Consider the following 23,923-nt stretch of genomic DNA (forward strand, 5'->3'; position numbering starts at 1 on the left):
CCAAATCACCTCCCGGTCTCTTCGAATACAATATATTAATATAAAGGGGGTATTTTTAATTAATTTGAACACAACTTGTATCACAATAATCTAAAGGGACCTAGGCTAACTCACTCCCGTGCAATTAGTACCCAAACCCGCAAAAGACAAAGATGACACAACACTAAATTGCCTCCCGGCCTCTCTAGAGATAGAATAATAAAATCTAATCCGCTCTCTGTAATTACTCCTACGATTTTTTTCGACCATAAATCGCAAACAAGTTGAAAACACAAAGTAGACAACCTAATCATGCATCTAACAATCACCAATGACTATCAAACACGAGTGGAATAATTATTAAAGCAAAAATTGGATTCAATTACGCATATATATCATGACCAAAGTAACTAAAAACTTTACCAAAGCATCAAATCAACCAACGTCAAACAATAGTTCGTCAAACCATTAATATAAAATAGTATTTAACCAAAACCTAGGTAGTAAAAAGTATTTAGCTACTTAAAACAAAGTATGAAACAAAAATAAATAAGTTCATGACAAGAGATAAAAAGGAGTTCAAATAAGTAATTGACCGATATGATGATGAACTCTTAAATTATTGCCAAGTAACTGTCACAATAATTCTTGTGTATACTTCCTGCTCCAAACCCTGGCGACCCCACTGTGGACTTTTCTTTCATTTCAATCTCCCCTGCTTGCGGCTCTCCCTATAATAATATATATATATATATATATATATATATATATATCCTTTCTTTTCTTTTTTTTTCGCCGCCCCCAAAACAAATCAGTAGGGTTTTTTTTAAATTCCTTCTTTGGAATCCCCACCTCACGTCCGTATGATGTTCCCTCCATGACATCTCTTTTATATATATATATATATACATATATATATATATACATATATATATATATATATATATATAATAATCATAAGAATCTCTTAGGGTTTTTTTTTTCTTTTTTAGCCCACAATAAGACCTACGGCCCACGAACTAGTTAACAGCCCAAGAGTAATCCATGTCAGTTCCATCCGTCTACAAGTCCAACCAGATAAGAAAATAAGCAAACCATATTGATTCATATAATTTAACTTTAGGTTTCTTTCTTTTCTTTTTTTTTCTTAGTTTCATTCTTTAATCTCAAGTTTAGTATAAATACGCCATCTTAGCTCCCTTGACTTTTGAAACTTATAAAATATAATATGAGCCACGTAAGAGTATTATTTAGTAAAAACTAGCTCAAAACAATTCAAAAGTGTAGAGAACATATATATAAATTATGTATATTTTAGACCATATCAACCTTGTAACTTATGAAAATTTTCCTTTCACGTATTAAGCAAACCTAAAAACCTTTTTAACTTTTAATAAGTGATAAGGTGGCAAAAATAAGGAATCCTAAACACCCCTTCAATATTCAACCAAAACACTGATTCAATCATTCAACTTACCATTCTTACACATAAAAAACAATTTTTTAAGCAAACAAAGACAAGATGCGATGAGAAAGACGAGTATCTGCAAAAGATAAGATGCGAAAGGAAAGATGAGTACCTCAAAGCTCAAGTTCAAATTCAAAAACCGAATTCACATAATCAAACCACACATATTCCTAATTCATGAAGGAGACCAAATTCAAGCACTAATTCTTTCAATAATTGCGAAACCTAGCATAACAAATCGAAAATAAAAACGATTAATTTGTTGCTTCCCTAATGTCTGAATTGTGATATGTGAGCACTCATGACTCGACCCTGGTCTAGTGGTCTAAGTCTTTTTCGAACGCTTTCTTCTGCTTATGTTCGATTTCATTTTTCACACCTTAGCTTAGACAAAAATTCTTCTGTTTCGGTTGTTTAATTAGGGTTGGGAGTGTGGACTTATTTCTATTTTTTTTAAATAATTTGGGCTTGGCCTTTTTTGTTTAAAAAAAATTGGGCGTATGAGACTTTCTTTACGCTTATTAGGTAAATGGTTTCCCGTTCTTCGGCTTTAATAAATTCTTTTAAAGAAAAATCAAGTGTGAGTCAGACACAAATAATATAGATGGGCCGGACTCAATATATATAACTTTCTGAAAAAAATTTACTCTACTAAACGAAAAGGCTGGATGGGCTGAGGCCCACCTTGGCCCATTATATTATCCGCCCCTGCACATACATATATACTACATAGTAGAGGTGTACAAAACCGGTTTTAAACCCAAACCGAACCGGTTTGGTCAATGGCTGGTCAAAACCGGTTTGGTCAATGGCTGGTTTATAAACCGGTTTAGACAAAAGATAGGCCGACCTGGTCACGTCGGTTCGGTTCTGTTTATAAACCGGTTTTAAACTGGTTTTTCTCAAACCGGTTCGGTTTTAAAACCGGTTTGGTAGATCTTAAGGGGAACCGGTCCTGAAACTGGCGGTTTGGGTCAGGTTGAGAACCGGTTTGGGTGAAACCGGTTTTAAACCCAAACCGGTTCGGTTCGGTTTGCCTAAAACCGGTCCCAAACCGGTTTTTTTTGTCCACATCTACCACATAGGTACAGTCGATACAAATACACATTAATTTTTAAAATAAAGTATAAACAAAAATATAAATAACAGCTAGAGAAATAAATAACAACAGACACTGAACTAATTTATCTCATATTTCTAATCTATCTATAATATAACTTCTAGATTTAAGTTTAGAATAATTAATATGACGATCATGAGTTAGAAGAAAACAGAGGGTATGCTGAATTTTAAGCAATAAGTTTCACCAATAAGGTATAGAAACTTACTTCACAATTGGAATTGCACAAAAAAGACTACTTATCAAAGAGAGGTATGCAGAAAATTTTGTGAAAACGTCAACGATTGATGGCTTATTTGCCGAAACAAAACAGAGTGCGCTATAAAGAATTAATAGGGCGATTGAATATTCAAGAGGGAAAAACTCGTTAATTTGAAGAATTTGAATTCTTCGCTTTAAGTTTGATGAACTTCTTTTCGCTTTCAGCAATTCATAGAAGAATGAATCAGGATAAACCTATGACTGTACCATCTACAAGAAGAGACCTCATGATAGTAAATATGAGACTTCACCACCCATCAATGCATGGTGTTCTTCAACTCATTGTTACTCTAGATGGTAAAGATTATGAGATTGATCGTCTAGTTACACATTCACAAAATCAAAAAATGGTTGGTTTAAATGTAAATAAAAGTTATATCGACTTTCATAACTTAAACTAAATTATTTCACATGTTTTGTTATAAATTTGTGTTATAAATTTGTGAAATTTTGAAAAGAGATGAATAGAAAAGAAGAAAAAGGTGTGTTAAACGAGGAGTGTAGTTAAGCCAGCTGGTCTAGTACGGGCAACCCACAAATATTTGTGTTGTGTCATAGTTCATGTGTGTGGCATTTATGTTTAAAGAGTTGCTTGAATGTGACGATTTGATTAGATATTACTGGTTCCTGATTGTGAATGATACACGGAAATGGTAGGATGATGAGTTGGGTGTTTTCTCCATCTGCTCGTCTAGGAAGTCCACCGAGAAGAAATGGTTTGTACGACTATAGTCATGCATTGAGCAAGTCACATACAATTATACAAAAGTTAAATACTTTGGATGTAGGATAATTTTAGACATGGTTTTATCAAAAGGAGCTCTCTTATTGGAAAACACTATAGATATAACAAAGTTTCAAGTTTGTTCCAATTAATTCACTTATATTTTATTTTGTCTTAATTATGTCACTCAACATTTAATTTGTCTCAATTAGGTCACTTAACTTTCGATTTGTGTTATAAAACGAGAGGGGCAACAACTATATTATCGGAAGTAATATATTTACTGATAAAAATAAATAAAATGTTTGTTTTAATGGTATTTTAGTTATTTATGAACATATAAGAACATTTATTGAAAGTTAGGTTTAGAATGCGGGCCAATACAAAGAAACAAAGCAATAACATATACTCCACAATGACCAGAAACAGATGAGAATAATTCTACTATCAGTGACCAGAAATATGAAACGGTTGGTTGAGTGACTCAATTGAGCTAAAATTAAAAGTTGAATGACATAATTGAGACACATTGGAAGTTGAGTAACCTAATTTAGACAAAATTAAAAGTTAAGTAACCTAATTGTGACAAAAATAAAATATGAATGACTTAATTGACAAAAATTAAAACTTAGTTATTATTCTACAAAGTTATCCCGTTAGTTATTAACATCAATTGCACAAAGTGTGAAAGGTGTTATTAGACGAATGTTTGTACTTCAACGAGTTACCTTGTGTTTGTATCTGCTTGGCATATCGGAACACTTTTATTTTTATATATAATGTGTCCGCTAAAACCAACACGACCCTTCAATACCTTGTAGGAAGTCACGTTTATATAAGCATAACAAAACAAAACAAAACAAAACAATTGAGTTACTTTAGCCATCAATTTACATTAATAAAGACATAACAAATTAAAAAAAAAACCATGATTGATTTGAAATAAGGTTATATTTCTAAAAATATATTCCAAAACAAAATAAAATTAGTTTAACCTCATGAATAAATTTATAGTATGTATAAAAATCGAAGAAAAAAAAGAAGATTCAACAAAGGTTGAGCATATAATATTAAACGTTGGTTTATTGGATTTTAATAATCCCTATTAACTGGAATTGGCCGATAATAATCCCTATTTATTTTATCACCACTAGCGGTCCCAAATTTAAAAAAGTTGGCCCCCAATGGTCCCCCGTTAAAAATGACTCAATGGCGTTATACTTTTTTTCCGAATTTCAAACTAATTTTTTAGGGCTTTTGATCGGAAGGAGGATACGAGTTGATTGATGTAAAACTTCGTTCGAAACGGTGCTCCAAAACGACGAAACAATGCTTCAATTCAAGTGTTTGAACTTACAATTAATAAAAATCAAGTCGTCTGGATCACCGTTTCGAACTAAATTTTACATCAATAGACTCGTATCCTCCTTCCGATCGAAAGCCCTAAAACGTTAGTTTGAAATTCGGAAAAAAAGTATAAAAGTCATTTTTAACGGCGGACCATTAGAGGCCAAGTTTTTTAAATTTGAGACCGCCGATAGTGATAAAATAAGTAGGGATTATTATCGACCAATACCAGCAAATAGGGATTATTAAAATCCAATAAACCTTAAACTTATACTTTGAAAACAAAATACTTCAGTGTAACATGCACAATCCATAAAATACATGACCTCATCTGCAACACATTTCCATAGTGGATTACAATGAAATCTTAAAACTCCAAACTGGCAAACTCCCTTTTAAATCATTTCACTTCCGTCCATATTTGTTCAAGTCTTCATGTCTCTCTCCCTCTCTCTCTCTCTCTCTCTCTCCTCCATAACTCACTGTCGTCTTCTTCTTCCACACCTTTTAAACCCAACCAACATGAACTCCCTCTAGATTTAAAACAAAACAAAACCAAACCATGGCCACATTCGACAACACTTGTGTTTTATCTCACGATGATATTGATAATAAAACCCACACCCATGGATCTGGGAGATCTGACGACCATCAACTCTTTCTTCAAGCCTGCAAATCTTCCAGAACAGATTACTTTGATCAACCCAACAAGTCAATGTCTTTGAGATCTGATTCTCTGCTTTCACCTTCAGCTGCTGATTCCAATAATATGCTTAGCTTCTCTTCTTCTTCATCCGACAAATATTCAAACCACACTTCACTCTTTTCTTTCTGCCAACCCTCACATTCTTACATTAAAAATACAGGTATATTATTATTACTTTTATATTGTTATAATAATAATAATAATTATTATTATTATTATTATTATTATTATTGTTAGTGATACTAATTTGGTGGAGAAATCGGATCCTAGGAACAAGCCTAATGAATGTTGTCTTAGGTTTAGGTTTTTGTTTGGTAAATCTTATCTTCCAGAGAAAAGGTTACTAAATCCAGAGCTGTAGCTATAGTGACTTGTACCTTATGCCTAAAAAGTCATACATTTGTCTTTTTTTTATTTATTTAGAGAAAATTTTTGCGTCCATGTGGGTCTAGGGCCCATGTGCTTTTAGGGTAAAGACACAACGAGTCTTCGAAAATTTTTAACAATTTGAGTCCCTGTGGTTTCATAAACGAACAATTTGAGTCCCTGTGGTTTCAGTAAAATGAAAGCTTTTAAGTAGCGGCAGGGACTCAAATGGTTCATTTTTAAAACCACGGGACTCAACCATTTCAAAAGTTTTTTCCGAGACTCATTGTGCCGCCGCCTTAACATCACATGGACGCAAACAGTAATTTTCTTTTTATTTATTTTTAAGATGGTGTTTATGAAATATGAGTATGATCTTGTGGTTTTGACTTGTAGAATAAAATGTAGGATTTTACTGTTAATGTGACTTTACTAGTGTGCATGTCCCCATTAAAGTTATATGCATTAGTAAACATGTGATGGGTCTTTTCAATGGCATCTAAAATGTGGGTTATTTGGAGTCAAGTTTTGTTCTTGGAGTCTTGTCAAGTCTTTTCTTTTTTCTTTTTTTGCTAAATCTTTTTTTTTGTACCAAGATTCTGATTTATTATTGGTTGTAGGTTATGGTTATGGAGGTCCTGTTTCAAGGTACAAAGGACCATTTACCCCTTCTCAATGGATGGAGCTAGAACACCAAGCTTTAATCTACAAACACTTTGTTGCTAATGTCCCCGTTCCGTCTAATTTGCTTAATCCGATCCGGAAATCGCTTAACAGTTTCCTGTTTCCGGGATCTTCGTCTTCAACATCATACGTGCCCGGTTCTTGTATGTCTTTTTAATAAACATAACTTTTATTTGGGGTATGCATCGTTCGGTTTTGGGCTCAAACCGCACAAAAAAACGAAGATTAAGTTTTTGGGCTTTTGAAAACTGCACGGTTTTGGTTTTCGGTTTTTACAATGTGTTCGGTTTTGGGCTAAAACCAAACCAAAAATTTGGTGTTCTAAAACTCTTCGGTTCCGTTTTTTAGATTTTTTGTTTTTACAATGGGTTCGGTTTCAATTTTTTTGGCTTTACCACTTGGATTTAAAATTTTACTCCAAAAAGTAATGCCTAATTTTTAAAATTTTTTTTTAACTTAACAATTAATTGATTATTACACATTTAGATTTAAAATATTTGGGCTACACCATTTATCAATTTTTTGTAACACATTTAGATTTAAAATATTTGGGCAACACCATTTATCAATTTTTTATAAGTTAGTTAAAAACGAGTTTTTCAGTTAGTGTATGGTTATTTCGGTTTTTGGTTATAACAAAGCCGAAACTGAAGTAAAAATAACGAAACTGTCAGTTTTTTATTTGGTTCGGTTATGTCAGTGTCATACGCACCCCAAACTTCATTAGATTGTTTCAGAATCTGATTTGCATTTAATGGTTTTTGTGATTAATGAAGATGGATGGGGAACTTTCCATTATGGGTTCGTGGCTTCCACGGACCCAGAGCCGGGGAGGTGCCGAAGAACAGACGGGAAGAAATGGAGGTGCTCTAGAGACGCCGTTCCAGATCAGAAATACTGCGAACGACACATCAACAGAGGCCGCCATCGTTCAAGAAAGCCTGTGGAAAGCCAAACCGGCCAAGCTGTCACCGGTCCCACCAATTCCAAAGTGGGCCCATCTGTACCAGTTTCACTGCCCATTGCTTCAACTCCCATCAACAGGACACAAAAACCCCAAGTGTGTTCCGCTAATTATTACTCGATTTTAGACCATGGCTCATCGAACCCGAACCCGAACCTGAACCCACTTTCGAATTTTGTTGAGCCTCTGAAACCGGACTGGACCCAGCTCTCGATGTCTATTCCCGCGGTGGCTTCAGATTTCTCATCGTCTTCAAACTCTCCTGCTCGAGAGAAACTTGTGGGTTCGGGTGGTTTGACTAATGACTTTGACCCAACACAGAAACACGCATCGAATCGGATTCCCATTTCGTGGGGGAACTCGAGCTCGATGGGGGGTCCATTAGGAGAAATGCTGAATCGATCATCGGGTTTGGAGATGAGTGAAATGTGGGCTGGGTCATCACCAACCGGGGTTTTACAGAAAAGTACTTTTGTTTCGCTTTCGAATAGTAGTTCGGGGAGCAGCCCGAAAAGGGATGAACATGTTGGTGGTGGCAATCAGTTGCTTCTTTCAACACTTGCTAGTATTACTTCATTGTGATTTGAAGAGTTTTTGTGAAAAAGTTTCTAAAACATGTATGAAAAGGCAATTTTATGGTGCCTATAATATTCTTAGTGATTCAATGTTTTGTATTTAAGATATTGGTGAAGGTTTAACTTTTAAGGTATTACCAACAGCAGCAGACCAGAACATGCATATTCTGTTTCTTTGTAAATTATCAATTTGTTGACTTGTGTTATGTTGTGTCGGTAACATCCATGGTTGCCATTCATGTGTGTACGGTACCGCATTGGTGGTTATGGCTCCTGTATTATAATTAAATGAATCAAATGCATAATGAAGCCAATACGACTCACTGTACACAAAGAAGTCCATAAAACAAGCCAACCTAAAATGTTGAATTAAAAAACGGGTTTGCGAGAGACATCTAAGGCTTTTAGGAGACACCAACCTATCCGCGACGGATAAGTAGGGTGTCTCTTAATAAGTCGTATTTGCTTGTCTTTCTTGTTTTTTTTTTTTTGTTTTTTTTTATTCTTTTCTTTTGTTTGTTTTTTTTTGTTTTTGTATTAGTAATTTTTTTTAAATACTGTTTTTAATAGTTTTCATTTAAACCAAGTTTCGGGTAAAATATAAAAAGAAAACTAATACAAAAGTAAAAACAAACAAAATAAAAAAATAAAATAAAACAAAAGACAACAAAAAGGCAACAAAAAACCAAAAAAAAAACAAAACTTTAAAAAAAAAAAGAAAGGACTTTTGAGGCCTATCTGTGATGAATAGGTTGGGTGTCTCTAAATTTTCTTGAATAGAGATCTGTATACACTATACAGAAAGGAAAAAAGTTAAAAGAAGTCCAAAAATGTCTAATTCTTTTCTTAGCGTCATTAGCTTCCCTTCTACGAATGACCATTAAGCTTCACAACATAATCATCATATCCATTTAATAATTAATAATCCAAACCGGTACCTATAACGAAACAGGTACCGTCAGTGCTCGGTGTGATACCGGTGCTGGAGGCAATTATTCAACACCGATGTCGTACCATACCAGTACTGTACTAATTCTAAACCAGTGTGTAGCAAGATGTTAAATGCTACTTCGGGTTTTCCTATGTTATCAAATGGAATAGCTTGATGCTAAATGCTTCTTTGAGTTTACAAATTAGAGGAGATGAATAACATGATGAAAATATTTATAATGAAGTTAGTTAAACTTGTTCAGATAGGCAAACCGCATGCAGTATATTCTTAAACGTTAATAACAGCCTAAACAAAGAATTCATAATCATTTTATTGAAGATTATAAAATAATCAGCTTCGTATTTTGTTACAAGATTAAAAGTGGTCATGTCCAAACTGAGATTGTCCATCTAACCACTTAAACTTCCTGTGGTTAACGTCATGTGGCCCAGAAATAAAACCTCCACTCTCGGGCCCAACACAGCTGAACTATGTGGCCAAGTTGCGTTGGGCTGTGGCCTGATGCTGCATTGCTGCTACCTTCCTGGGCTTGCATTAATCATTTGAAATTGGATCGTGAGTTGATATTTCTTTGCAAAGACATGATATAATTAGGTTTTTTCAATCACTTTCCATAGATGTGCAACGGAGTCTGGAGTCAATGATGTTTGTAGTAGATTTGATGTATTCCAGGAGTCCATAGAGTATGATTACTATATGATGTTTCCACGAGAGATCTGGTTGGTTGTTTAGTGGTATTTGTATTTCATTTTTTTGTTTTTGATATTTTTCGGTATTCTTATGGTACCAGCATCGATCTATACCGAACACACAAAATTGGTACCATATATATTGTGGTTTATAGTTGCACTACTTTGCGATTTCGGTATTTTCAATGGTTCATGTATAGATTGTGCCGTACTGAAAAATCGGTACGATATTTATTTTATATTTTTACATCATTTCAGTACTTTTAGTGTTGTACTGGTTGTCTTCGGTATTTTCAATGGTTCATGTATAGATTGTGCCGTACTGAAAAATCGGTACGATATTCGTTTTATATTTTTACATCATTTCAGTACTTTTAGTGTTGTACCGGTTTGGTATGATACGGATCATATCCCTAATAAGTGGTATTTATTAGAGTGAATTGAGGTTATGAATAATGTTTCATATATGTTTATAGTTAATTCTTTAAAATATATTTGAAAGATAGATAATGATGAAATTATGAGATAATGATAAATCAACAAGAGATAAGAATTCTAGGATTATCTCAACAATATGATAAAGATTAAATCATATTATATTTCTAATACTAGGCTGTGGTGCTATTTATATACCCATATTACAAATTGCGTTAAACTTTAGGTGAATAATTAAACCATAAATAGCAATCCGTTAGACGAACACAAATTTATACAATAAACTAGTATAAACAATTTTGATACAGTTTTTATATCAATAGTGTGCGTCTACTTCTATTTTGTAGAAATGATCACCCAAATACCAATAGGATTACCTCAATAATATGTCAAAAATATATGATGGTGTAACCTTTTCCTGATTAGGTCTTACTAGGTAGTATAGCCTCTAGATAAGAGTCCTAAAACCATGAGTACTGGTCTTGTTGGTCCTCTCCCCCACCCACACACCACCACCAAAAAAAAAATTGAGGCCAACCCCCCCCCCCCCCCCCCCAAATCGGTTGTGAGCAAAGTTTTGGTTTGGCATGTACACAACGCTCGTTATGAACATATTTGTGAGAGTAGGAGAAAAATGTAATGATTTCAGGGGTTTTGAGGCTTTATAACTACTATTTTTTCAAAACTCTCAATTAAGTTGCTCACTATGGAGGGGGCTTTAAAGCCCCTCTACTATGTATGTTGTCCTGCTATGGTTCGAAACCCCTTTACCACCCTATTATATAGTTAAAAGATCCAATACAATAATCTCTTATCGTACGTTACGTACGTGACACCCTTTACCCTTACACCGTTGAATTCAAAAAGCACGCGATGGCAATATTGTAAATTCTTTCAATTCGTTTTCATCCCAATTAACCGTTACCATCATTCAACCATCTTCACTCACTCCATTGCAGTCTTCACTTCAATTGAATTGAAAATTTGAAAATTGAGTTCAACTGATAGAAGTCTAAATACGTCCAGATTTGTTCATATGATGAAATCGATGATTAAATTGATGGTCGATTGATGATTACGAGATTATATGAGGTGATTTCAGTATTCAATTTCATGTTACAGATAGTTTAATCTCAGACCTGAGCTTCTGAACGTTTAAAGGTTTGTGTAGAACGTTTAAAATAATATATGAGCTCTGATTAGGGTTTTGAACTTCTAAACATTTTTGTTCTGAACTTCTAAACAGAACTTCTAAACTTTTTTATTCTGAACTTCTAAACTTGAACGTTTAAAGGTGTTCGTTTTTTGTCAGAACGTTTAACTTGAACGTTTAAAGGTGTTCGCTTTTTGTCAGAACGTTTAACTTGAACGTTTAAAGGCGTTCACTTTTGGTCAGAACATTTAACTTGAACGCTTAAAGGTGTTCGTTTTTGGTCAGATCATGTAACTTGAATGTTTAAAGGTGTTTGTTTTTTGTCAGAATGTTTAACTTGAACGTTTAAATGTGTTTTGGTCAGAACATTTTAGTGTCTTCAGTTTTGTTCAGAATTGTAACACCGTGGAAATACCCGATTTAATTTGGGCTAAAAATGCCAATTCTGAAAGATAAAGGACTGAAAATGAAAATTTTGATTTTCATGCATCTCCGCGTGACGCGAATATGCCACACAGAACAACTTCGCGCAACGCGAATCTGCTGGCAAACAATTCAAAGCTTATCCGACACGTCTCAGCCTGGGATTTGACCTGCAAAAATTGCGGCGCATAAGGCGGTTCGTGCGGCGCAAAGATGCACCAGCCAAAGCTATAAATAGGCAGCTTCGGGTTTGAACCATTTCACATCCATTTCACCACCATTTTCACATAGTTATCCTAGGGAAGTGTGCTAGGGTGTTCCAAGGTTCCGAGGGTCCGATTCCAGAAACGAGGTGCTGAGGTGCTTTTAACGAGATGTTTTTCCCGTAAGTTAAGCACGAGTCGAACCACTGTCGATTTTCTTAGTTCTTACTCACTGACTAGCCGACTAAGGTAGTATTATGGTTAAGTTACATTACTATATAGCTATTAGACCCTAGTTAAGGGTATAGTCGTTAAACTGTAAATGTTTTCCAAACAATGTTTTACAAAACCAAAGATGTTGCTTCTACGTGAAATAATGTTATCAAAACTATTATTTTGACGGGCGAATAGTAACTGGAAGGGGGATATCATTAGTAGACTCTTCTTGCTTAAGGAAAGTAATTCGTACACATCCCAATCAACTGCGGGACCCGTTTACTTACCTGAAGAAGTTTGCCGATGTGATATCCTTTATCAGGCCAGAGCGTGCTACTCCAAACGTCATACGGAAGTACAAAGTATTTTCATAAAACGACTGTAACTCTATTAAGTTTAGGTCAGACCTAAGAGTCTGCTGATCAGACCTCGAGTCTGCTGAACTGAATTAGACCTTGAGTCTACTGAACTGAAACAGGCTTAAAGTTTGCTGAATATTACCAACTAGATACTTATGCATACCTATTATGATATATAGGTTAATAGCATACTGAAGATAAGGATTCTGATATCACCAACTGATAATACAAGGTGAACACGTTAACCTTTTATAGGCTAAACTGATTTTACTCTTGTAATAGACAGGTTGTTTATTGCAAAGAGACTGGTAAATGTTTGCATGAGATTATTATCTCTAAAATAGTTACAATACAAAATAGATAATAAAAAGCAACTCAAACCGAGTACACATGTGTCTGGATCCAAACATAACTTATAATTGGCATACAAAACCAAGTTAGTCATAACCAGTTCTCCAACAGGGTCACATAGCCTAGGGGAAGATTGTCTCCGAACAGGGGCTATGTACCCGGGGAACCTTTGAATTATGTGTGTAGGGCAGTGGTACAAATCCCGGGAATGACAGGCGTTCCTGCTGAGTTTGTGAAACAGAAAACTATATTTGTATTTAACGACTGTTATAAACTGTTTTATCGAGTCAACGTTTCACCAGCATATAGCTGACGTGTTTTTCCAACCCATGCAGGTAACTAGATGATGGTAGATGATACAAGGATTGGAGTCATTAGAAGATCGCTTGAGATGACTATATTTTTTATATTATAAAATCCTTGTAATAATAATATAACACTGTTTTGTAAACTAAACTCGGGTTTTTAATTCCCGAGTTATTTTAATAATGTAAATTAATATTTTAATATATAAGACTTCCGCTAAAATGAACCCGCTACTCTGATATATTTACAAAACCAGATACCAACCCGGGACGTCGCACCTGGGCCCTGAGTCGGGGTGTGACAGAACGTTTTGTAGGTCCTCTAAATGGATCTCAAGACTTGACTCGGATCAATCCGTGTTGTTGGTTAGCGGAAATCACCAACGACACTCGGATCTCGGATCTTAGTTTGTTTGGTTTATTTACTTGAAAGAGAGAAAAAGGTGAAGGTGGAGAGAGACTTTTATTTCCTAAAGTTATCTTGAATGAGAAAGGGTTATGGAGAAATGGATAAAGTGCCCTTTATATAGGGTCCCCATTTCTCCAAACTTTACATAATAAACCTACAAAATAAACGTACCGAGTATGTACTACACCGACTAAAGCAAAATAAAACGACATATACAATCCTAAAAACAATATATAATATTGGCCCTACAATCTCCCTCTAGGATTGAGTATGTCGTGGAACATTCGTCAAGTTCTTTGCTTCGTCTTTATTTCTTGAAACTTAGTACTTGTCTTGATCCATGATCTTGAACCAGATTGGATCTTGAACAGTTCTTTATTTTCCAGTCTTATAGACTTGAACTTCAATCTTATTTTCTGGGAAGGATCGGCAACAACAAATTTTAGAAACATCAGATGCGGAAGGCTCGAAATCTAATTTTCTCTTGTTGACTTTCTTGAGCCGACTGGTTTCTTTCCTTGTCTTCAGATACAATCAGTTCCTTTTTAGGTTCAACCACCAACTTTCACGTTCTCGTTTTCTTTTAAGTGCTTCAACATCTGCAACTCCAAGCAGACTTGATCTTGATCTACCTGTCCATGTATAACTGCACAAAACTTAGAACGAATAAGATTTGTTCACAGACCCTCTCGAGGGTCAAGGAAGAATTCATTCACCGGCCCTCCCAATTTTAGTCCCTCAACTTGTAAGTGATTTGTTTAAGTCCTAGGTTTCCAACAAACTTTGCATGAACGACCTTAACCACAAAACACGTGATTTTGAATAAACAAGGTTTAATAAAATATGTACGAACACAATAAAAACTTAAAATCTTTTTGGCATTTTCATATATTTTAATATTACGAAAATATATACATAACATTTTGAAATTGAAACTAAAATAAAACAAAATCCAAATAAACAAAAAAAGATAGGAGTAAAGATGAAATTAATATTATATATCAATAATATTTACAGAATTTTCTAACTATTTTAATATTTTTGTGAGAAAGATCACAACATGGAATCACATTATCTGTTAACGTTCTAGATCACACTTCTATTTGGACATTATTATGCCAAGAACCCAAAGTCGATTGTAGATATAATTTGTCCACTTTAATCTTAACAAGTATTTTGATGTCAACATGATACGTTAAGGTACAATTAGGCACAATGCTTGTGTGGTCCCCATTTAATCCGACAAATTACAGACTCCATCATACCTCGGGCTTAATTTGCTTTCACATGTCACCCTAACTTGACTTAAACCTTTCTTAGTTGATCACAGTAATCTTATTAACACACTTGACACTTTTGACTTTGTGCACTTAACTCGATCTAGAAAGATTAAAATAAAGCAGAAGTTCAGGCCATAACAATCAGGTCGGATAATTCCATATTATCGCGCAGAGAAAGTCCAAGGCTTGAACAAAAGAAAGAAAATAAAACAAAGCAGAAGATTCAGGGCCTTAACAATCAGGTCGGATAATACCATATTATCGCGCAGGAGAAAGTCCAAGGCTTGAGTCAAAATAAACGAAGAAATGAAGCAGAAGTTAAAAATCCTAGAACTGACTCTTTTTCTTAATTTTTCTTTTTATTTTCTGACTCTTTTGTTTTTCTTTTTCTTGCTTTTCTTGACGCTTTACTTGACTCTTTTCTTGTCTCAATAAAAATTAGACTCAATAAAAATTAAAAATGACACTGATTTTTCATAAGACAACTGTGATAAGGTAAAGAAAAGCTTGGGTATGACATGTTTAATTGCATTTCAGCCTTCATTAATATGACTTTAGTTGGAGTCGGCAACCGCTTCATAACGTGTAACCACTAGCATAGGCGGATATTTAAGTTTATATCAATATGACACTTACTCATTTGTCAAGCCTATCTACACATCACACAATGATCTTGTTGGTTTTTTATCTACTCTTTTCATGTGCTAGAATCATTAGAGATAATTTCTTATCATATTCCAATGGTTAGATCAATTTCTCAAAATTTTAAAAATTTTAAATATCCGAATCCCTCTAAGCAGGAGCTCCCTCTAAACGGGACAATTCCTTTTAGATTTTTTGAAAATTTTCTTTAATAGGAGTAAAATATTTTTGTTAAGTCAAATGACTCATTTTAGTTTTTCTTGAAAGCAAACTGAAAATCTTTTTGATGAGTTAAACTTAACTCAATTTTCTCCCTCTAAAATTGTGATATATTTGAAAAATATTTACAATTTTATATACAAAAAGATAGATAGTTTGTTTTAATCAAAATTGATCATGCCGATCTATTCGACCCGAAATTCAAATCGAGCATGATCGATGGTTTTAGTGAAAAGGTTAGCAAAGTTGTTGTCAGATGGACTATCTTAAGCATGCATTATCACATTGTATGACAAAGTTGAAGAGATTCAAACCGAGATCCAACAGCTGATGTTGGATCCATCACTTGAGAGAAGCAGTTGGACGAGGTTGGTTTGAGAAACGCTCGAAAAGTTGTTGTTGAACCATTTAAACAAGGCCTCCCTTCCATGAAGTTTGTCCTCCCATGTCGCTTATGAAAGACTCGAATCCGCCATCAAATGGTTTAACATCAAATAGCAAGAGTTCGTCTCCCATCATATGCCGGGTGCAATCACTATATAAGTACCTAATACTAATGATAGTCCTCCTTGATTGACCCTGCATGCACTAAGCTTTCAAATAGACATGGGTTCCCGGGATACTTTTGTCCCGGGAAGGTCAACCGTAAATCGACCAAACTTGATTTTATTTCCTGAAAACCATTTATTTCTTTTTGGAGCCTCACTTGATGAAGAGCAGTCCTTAGGAATCCAAGCAAAAACTTGTTCCTTGGTTTTGGCAATTTTGGACTTCTCTTTTCTTGCTTTTGAAACTGTTTTTGGTAAATCCTCAGACTTTACAGTCTTTGGATCATTTTTGATTTTATCCTTCTTGGTTTTCCAAAAAGGTTTCTTTTTGTGTTTTAATTTATTTACTTTGGATCTCACATCCATTTCACTAGGTTCACTATCAGCTTGATCAGTCCTTGAATCAGGGCTACTAAAAGCTCTTTTTGGGGACTGACTAAGCCGCCTTTGAATATCAAGCTGTTGCTTGAACCAGTGCTTGCAATGTCTTGCAAGGTGAGAAGAGTGACCACACACAAAACAACACTTTCTCCTGGAAGTGCCAAAGAGCTCATCTGAACTGTAATGTGGTTGGTGTGGTGGGAAAGGTGATCCATGGAAAGGAACATGATTATAAAACACATTTGTATAATATGGATCAACAAAATTTTGTTGATAATGACCATAGTAGTTGTTATCACAGAAGTTGTATGACTGGGGGTTTCTTGATTGATTGGTTGTTTGAGAAAATGATCGTTAATTTGGTAGAACATATTTACACGACGTACTTGTCTTTTCATTTTCAAAAACTTTGCTTTTACAGGAATTATCCTCAGTCTCAAAACTTGATGATGAACAACTTGATATGTTCACCTCAACAGGCCTACTTTCGTTGACACATTTTTCAACAAAAGTTTCATCACAAACGGTTTCATAATCTGAGTTAGAAGAAGAACATTCACTTTCATTACGTACATCATTACAACTGTCTTCACTAGTGTTTTCGCAAAATACAGTTTTTGATTCCGACATCAAACATCCCAACATGGATTCACAAACTTTATTACAAACTGGATTGTTAATAGTTTTGGTTAGATCCACACATGATTCAAAACGTGGTTCTAACTTTCTTTTTAGCTTACAACCCATGTTAACCGTCCCACATTCACCACCATTTACATCACCAGCTGCTACACAAGACACATTGATGTCAGATTTATCAGATGATGGGACTGGATCAGCAGTTTGAGAGGCAGCAGGAACAAATTTCACAGGCGTTGGTATTCTACCAACCCCGTATTCCATTTCTTCCTCTGGAAAAGTATTATAGCTAAAGTGGGACAAAATGGTGTAGTTATCATTGAATGGTGGTGGTACGGTAGTGTAATCGTACCCCAACCCCGCTTTAACATTAGTACTTCTCTGGGCTCCAATAAGATCATCTAACTTCTCAGATGATGCCTCAAATCTTTCGACTTGTTTTTCCTTTTCTTTCTTATCAGAAACTTCGAGTTTTAATTTCTTAATTTCTTCTTTTAAATCATTAATTATGTCTTTATAATAAATGACATTATGCTTTTCTCGAAAAATTTCAAGTCTAAGATTAGCTACATCATCGTGATGAGTTTTAATCTTTTCAACGTAGATCTTGTAAGCTTTTACATATTCAGCATTTAACTGACGAAGTTTTGCATTTTATTTCAAAACTTCGTCTTGATGATATCTATAGTATGTGACTTTGTTGATGCATGCTTGAGAACAAAGATTGTGATTTACCTCATCAGCTGGTGATGTGTCGGGAATGATAGGACATGCATGACTACTTTTACCGGCAGCACTTGTCCCAACTTTATTACCTGTCCCAACTTTATTTTCTTTGAACTGATTGTTTATTTGGAGCTTATCTTCCATTATTTCAAAAGACTTGATGGTAGAAGCCAACTCTGAGAGTGTCATGGTATACAGATTTGTGGTTCTTTTGATGGTAACCACATTGATGCTCCATGTATAAGGCAGTGAACTCAACAGCTTCATGTTGATCTGAAACAAACCATTGATGATACCAACACTTCTCATTTTGGTGACGAGTGACTCAAATCTGTTGATGAGAGAGGAAATCGATTCTCCTTTAATATGTGTAAACATGTCGAATTCTCTTTTCAATATTTCCTTTGGGCTTTCTCCCATATCCAGATTTCCTCCAAGCTTAGGTTCGTAAGACATTTTTTTTAACTCGATTTTTTTTGGAAAGAGAAAAAAAATTTTAAGTTTTTTTTTTTTTGCTACAGTACCGAGTCGCTACAGTGTTTCGCATGAGTTGCTACAGTGGTTCGCATGAGTTGCTACAGTACCGAGTCGCTACAATGTTTCGCATGAGTTGCTACAGTACCGAGTCGCTACAGTGTTTCGCATGAGTTGCTACAGTACCGAGTTACTACAGTACTCGATGCGAAGCGATTGCTACAGTACCCGTGCGAAGCGAAGCGGTTGCTATAGTACCCCGTGCGAAGCGAAACGATTTGCTACAGTACCCCCCCCCCCCCCGTGCGAAGTGATTACTACAGTACCTCGGCGATGCGATTGCTACAGTACCTCGGAAGCGTCTGCTACAGTACCCGATGCGAATTTTTTTTTTAAGAATATAGCACCCAAACTTCCAAAAAGTCAAAAAGACTTTAGTATAAAAATCAATAAATCGCCCTATATCTGAGTTTTAAGCCGAATCTGAGCTCAGACACAAAAACTTAAAATACTAAAAACTTGGATTTAGTGATTCTCGTGTATTTCCAAGGTGTAAGGGACTCCAAAAGAGATGAGTAACACGAAATCAACCTCAAATCCAACAAAATCTAAGATAAAAACCCGAAAAGTTTGACCCGAAAACCACAAAAAGTCGAGCCGAAAGCTCTAATACCACTTGTAGGTCCTCTAAATGGATCTCAAGACTTGACTCGGATCAATCCGTGTTGTTGGTTAGCGGAAATCACCAACGACACTCGGATCTCGGATCTTAGTTTGTTTGGTTTATTTACTTGAAAGAGAGGAAAAGGTGAAGGTGGAGAGAGACTTTTATTTCCTAAAGTTATCTTGAATGAGAAAGGGTTATGGAGAAATGGGTAAAGTGCCCTTTATATAGGGTCCCCATTTCTCCAAACTTTAGATAATAAACCTACAAAATAAACGTACCGAGTACATACTACACCGACTAAAACAAAATAAAACGACATATACAATCCTAAAAACAATATATAATATTGGCCCTACACGTTTAAACGTGATATTTTGAACCATAATCAGAGCTCAATTGAGTATAGTATTCTGCAATTTCAAAATTGATTGATGAATCTAAATCTTTATACACATCAATTTGATTGATTAAATAATCATTTTTTGATCAATTTTGAAGATTCTTGATGTTCATTTTGATTTTGGTTTTTGAATTTAGAGATTTCATACTTTAAGCTCTAATTAGGATTTAGAAATTGGATGAGATGGAACGATGAGTTCAGAATTTAGATCAAAATGGATTTGTAATCGACGAATTTGATCATGAACTAATTTGGGTTATTTATGAAACTGCCACCGCGTGTTTTTTAATCCAACGCTCTGGAAGGTCGCGTACGTAATGTACGATAAGATATTATTGTACAATAACCCTCCCATATATATATATATGGTTGATTTTTTAAAATCCATTTTGAGTTTTAAGAACTCGAAAAAACTCAACGTAGCATTTTTACATATATGTAATGCACATAGAAAAATTACAATATTTTTTACGCACCGAATCAACTTTTTACATAGGTGTAACGGATGTTTAAATTAGTGTAATCAATGTACTCTTTATTCCCTCTCATATTTAATTTTTTAATCGGATTTAATCTGAATCACATAATCTAACATATTTAATTAAATGTATGGTTAACAATGAAGTTCTTAAAGTTCTTAAAACTTAACAAGGTTCTCAAATTATCACTCCCCTATGCGCGCGCACACACACACACACACACACACACGTGTGTGTGTGTGTCTGTGTGTATGTGAAAGAGAGAAAGAGTGAAAAGTAGTATGGCCCCACCAAAACACCCCCTTACCACCAGTCTTTACAACATCGCCCCCTTCCCCACCGCCCGTCTTTTAACGCCCCTCGACGGTGTTTCCCGTTTTCCGTCCATTACTGGCTGGGATGCCATGTGTCGTACAACGCCCTTTTGTGCTTAGTTAACATTACATATGGTCTAACAATCGTTCATGAAGAACTCACACAATCATAATTGATGTCTCATATTAATTTTATTTTTAAACAACTAAATTTAGTTACACTCTACGGCGATTAAACCATTAACATCCTATTATGCTACTTAACTACCTTGCTACCCATCAAAGCAGGAACGACGGTAGTACTAAAATTCACCAACCTGATATTATAATCACAACAAAACAGCATGCCACGGTTAGTAACACCACAAACACGAGCTATGTTGTCCCGTTTTAGTTAGGAGCTAATACACTAAAACTAAATAAACAAATTAGTTTTGAATGACCAAGATGTCACATGTAAAAATAATGTTTCTTTGTTAGACCGAATCCCAAAAACCAAACCAATAATTGAACCGATACTTAACAATCGGTACCGTTGATAACATAACTTCAACGCATTAGGTACGAGTCTATCACCATATCACCTACACTACACATTCAAACCGGATAGAACTTTACTTATAATGAATAACTTATTATTTATGCGTTACATTATCCAAATATATTTTGTTTTCTTTATCCATATATAGCACTAACCGTTCCAACCGACTCCTTATATAAAAATAAAACACTACATATTATATATGGGTTAGATTCAAATAAAAAGTTTTATTTTCTTAGGAAGGATGAGAAGAGGGCATTTTGGTCAACCTACTTGAATCTTCTTCAACCTCTTACATACTAAAAACCCAAAACGCAGATATCAAAAAAACACCACCATCCACAGCCACCACTTAACTGTGTGCCGCCACCACCACTATTGTTTCGCCATCGCCGCCCGCACCCACGTCTTACTCGCTGGAAAAACGCTCACAACCACCGTCGCAATTCCGCTCGCCGAAAAAACGGACATTGTCGCCGGAAAAACGCACCCAACCACCGCCACACCCACCTCTCGCTCTCCGCACCAACCACTAATATCCACCATATCCGCCTCATGCTCGCCGGAAAAGAGACCTGCAACGAGCTCCGGTTATTTCGATGGTGGTTCCGCTGCCGGAAAAACGTACTCGCCGGTGTTGACCTGTAGCGATGACGGTGGCGGTGAATGGTGGAATGGTGGGCTGGTGGTGAAACGATGGTGGCTGTGTCCACAGGGACGGATTTATACACATGAGTACCGGGTCAAGCGAACCAGGTGTTTTTCGAACCGTAGTGGAGCATTTAATAGCGACTTTTTTAGCGAACCATGTGTTTTCTGGGCTGAACCATATATATAATTTGTTTCAAATATATACATAAAACATATACTGGCTTAGTGGCAAGGCGTGCATTGTGTTTGAGTGCAGACCCGGGTTCGAGTCTCACACAACCTTATTTTTTTTTGCCTTTTTCTTTTGTGCTCTATTATCTTTATACACCTTTCTTAAAAACCCTAAACACCCCCAATTTCCCTCCCTGCTCCACCTCTACCGCTTCTGCGTAGAGAAAGAAAGAAGAAGGTGCTATTAAAACTCAAAACAAAATATAAACAAGAGATCCACCATTGGGAACTTTTGTCGAGCACCTTAAATGCACTGCAAAACCTTACATAAGACCCGCTGCGCTGCCGGTGCCAGATCAGACGGTCAACATTGACACATTGTGCACGAGAACTCTTCGATTTCTACTTACCAGAAACTCGCCGTCGCCGATATCCTCCGCGTTCAGGTGCGTTCCCGCCCCTTTTGTAGTTCGTTAGTTAACCCTGAGAAAAATTGATGTGGGTAATTGTCAAATTCCAGATTTTTTTGATGCCAAATTTCCACCATGAATCTTATACTATTTTTCACTAGTTGTCGATTTTTCATTATAATTCAGAGGTTCAATACAATTTCAAAACCTACTAGAATGAGACTTTTGATGATTGAGTGTTCAAAAAAGATGTTAGTTTTTTAGGGCTTTGAATTTTATTTTTGCTTTTACAGAACTTAAATTTGATAGATTATGGACCGTTTTTTATCGAGAAGGCCACGAGACCCTTCACCATCTAGTAGTAATAATCTGGCAAGAGTCGAATTGGATGATCTTCCATGGGATCCTTCAGATCGAAAGCCGATTTCATCATATCATCCTAATCAAAAAGATGAAATTAGAAGAACATATTTGCTAAGAGGGCCATGTGGCCCATTTCAACCTATTGGGCATAATTTTCCGCAACGAGATTTTAGTGGAAACAAGAAAACACATTGATTATCCGTTGGTTTATCGTTTAATAAAATTGTCACTAGTTCTACCGGTTGCAACGGCTAGTGTTGAAAGAAGTTTTTCTTCAATGAATCATGTGAAGACGGAACTACGTAATAGGATGGGTGACGGGTACATGAATGATTCTTGCATTTGCTACATTGAAAGAGAGTTTTTACTACAAGTTTCGATCGAAGATGTAATGCAACGCTTTCAAAAGATGAAAACTCGTAAAGAACAACTATAAGGTTAGTTTTTTTTTTTATTTCGAAAGATTATCGTTTTTAAGTCCCGTGTTTTTTTAGTTTCTAATGATGATGTTTTTTAGTTATTATATCGTTTTTTATTATATGATTAATCTTACTTGACCCGAACCGTTAAACCAATCCGAATCGTCAACCCGACCCAATTTTTTTATACGCGTTCTTATATATTTAGAGCATCTTAAAATAGCGAACCAGATAAAAAAAAATTCTAAATCCGTCACTGTGTGTCCAGTGGTGTTCATGAGGTTTGAGATAGGCATGTGGTATGAGAGAAGATAACCAGAATTTGAAAAACACAATGGAAATCATTTTCTTATAAAACACTATTGACTAAAACTTTAAAACACAATGGAGTAAATACAAAAAACATAATAAAATTGATTAAAACACAATAATGAAATAACACTATCTTAAAACACAATTGTGTTTTTATTAAAAAAAAACACCATGTAAAAGCACAATTTGGTAAAACACAATAACAAAAACTTATAACACAATGTATAAAAAATCCGTTAGTTTTTTTTTTTATTTTTTTATTATAATATGGTATTCATATTAAAGATAAAAACACAATTCGTTATTATGATGATTTTCTTTTTTTTTTATAAATGTTATATAAAAAAAATTATGGACATTTTAAAACAATGGGGGTAATGGACATGTGCCTTATATATGGAAAGAGAAAGTCAATAAATGTGTTTTTCCTATTATACCCTTCCCCTTAAATAACACATGATTTAATTCATAAACTAATCTCAACCCTCCATACTAAAAATCAACGGACAAGATTACTTCTTATCTTCCTGCAAAGTTATAACCTAGCTCTATTATATATTTATGTAACACACTACAGATTTCCATCTTTCCACTACAA

The 23,923-nt window shown here is 35.2% G+C and overlaps 1 protein-coding gene across 1 annotated transcript; it reads left to right on the plus strand.

The window, feature by feature from the left end:
• Positions 1-5,461: 5,461 nt before the first annotated feature.
• LOC143583355 (growth-regulating factor 2-like) lies at positions 5,462-8,201 on the plus strand. The gene is made up of 3 exons (XM_077065674.1): positions 5,462-5,765; positions 6,592-6,798; positions 7,432-8,201. The coding sequence occupies exons 1-3, from the start codon at positions 5,462-5,464 to the stop codon at positions 8,199-8,201; spliced, it is 1,281 nt and encodes a 426-aa protein (XP_076921789.1).
• The last annotated feature ends 15,722 nt before the right edge of the window (positions 8,202-23,923 follow it).

This window comes from Bidens hawaiensis, unplaced genomic scaffold (genome assembly GCF_021521415.1).
Source record: "Bidens hawaiensis isolate Kalapana, Puna unplaced genomic scaffold, B.hawaiensis_p1.1 tig00032368_1, whole genome shotgun sequence".
NCBI classification, from domain to species: Eukaryota; Viridiplantae; Streptophyta; class Magnoliopsida; order Asterales; family Asteraceae; genus Bidens; species Bidens hawaiensis.

Coding starts and splice junctions, on each gene's coding strand:
- LOC143583355 (XM_077065674.1), top strand. CDS start 5,462: ATGGCCACATTCGACAACACTTGTGTTTTATCTCACGATGATATTGAT. Junction 5,766..6,591: donor TTCTTACATTAAAAATACAG/GTATATTATTAT, acceptor TATTGGTTGTAG/GTTATGGTTATGGAGGTCCT. Junction 6,799..7,431: donor ATCATACGTGCCCGGTTCTT/GTATGTCTTTTT, acceptor TGATTAATGAAG/ATGGATGGGGAACTTTCCAT.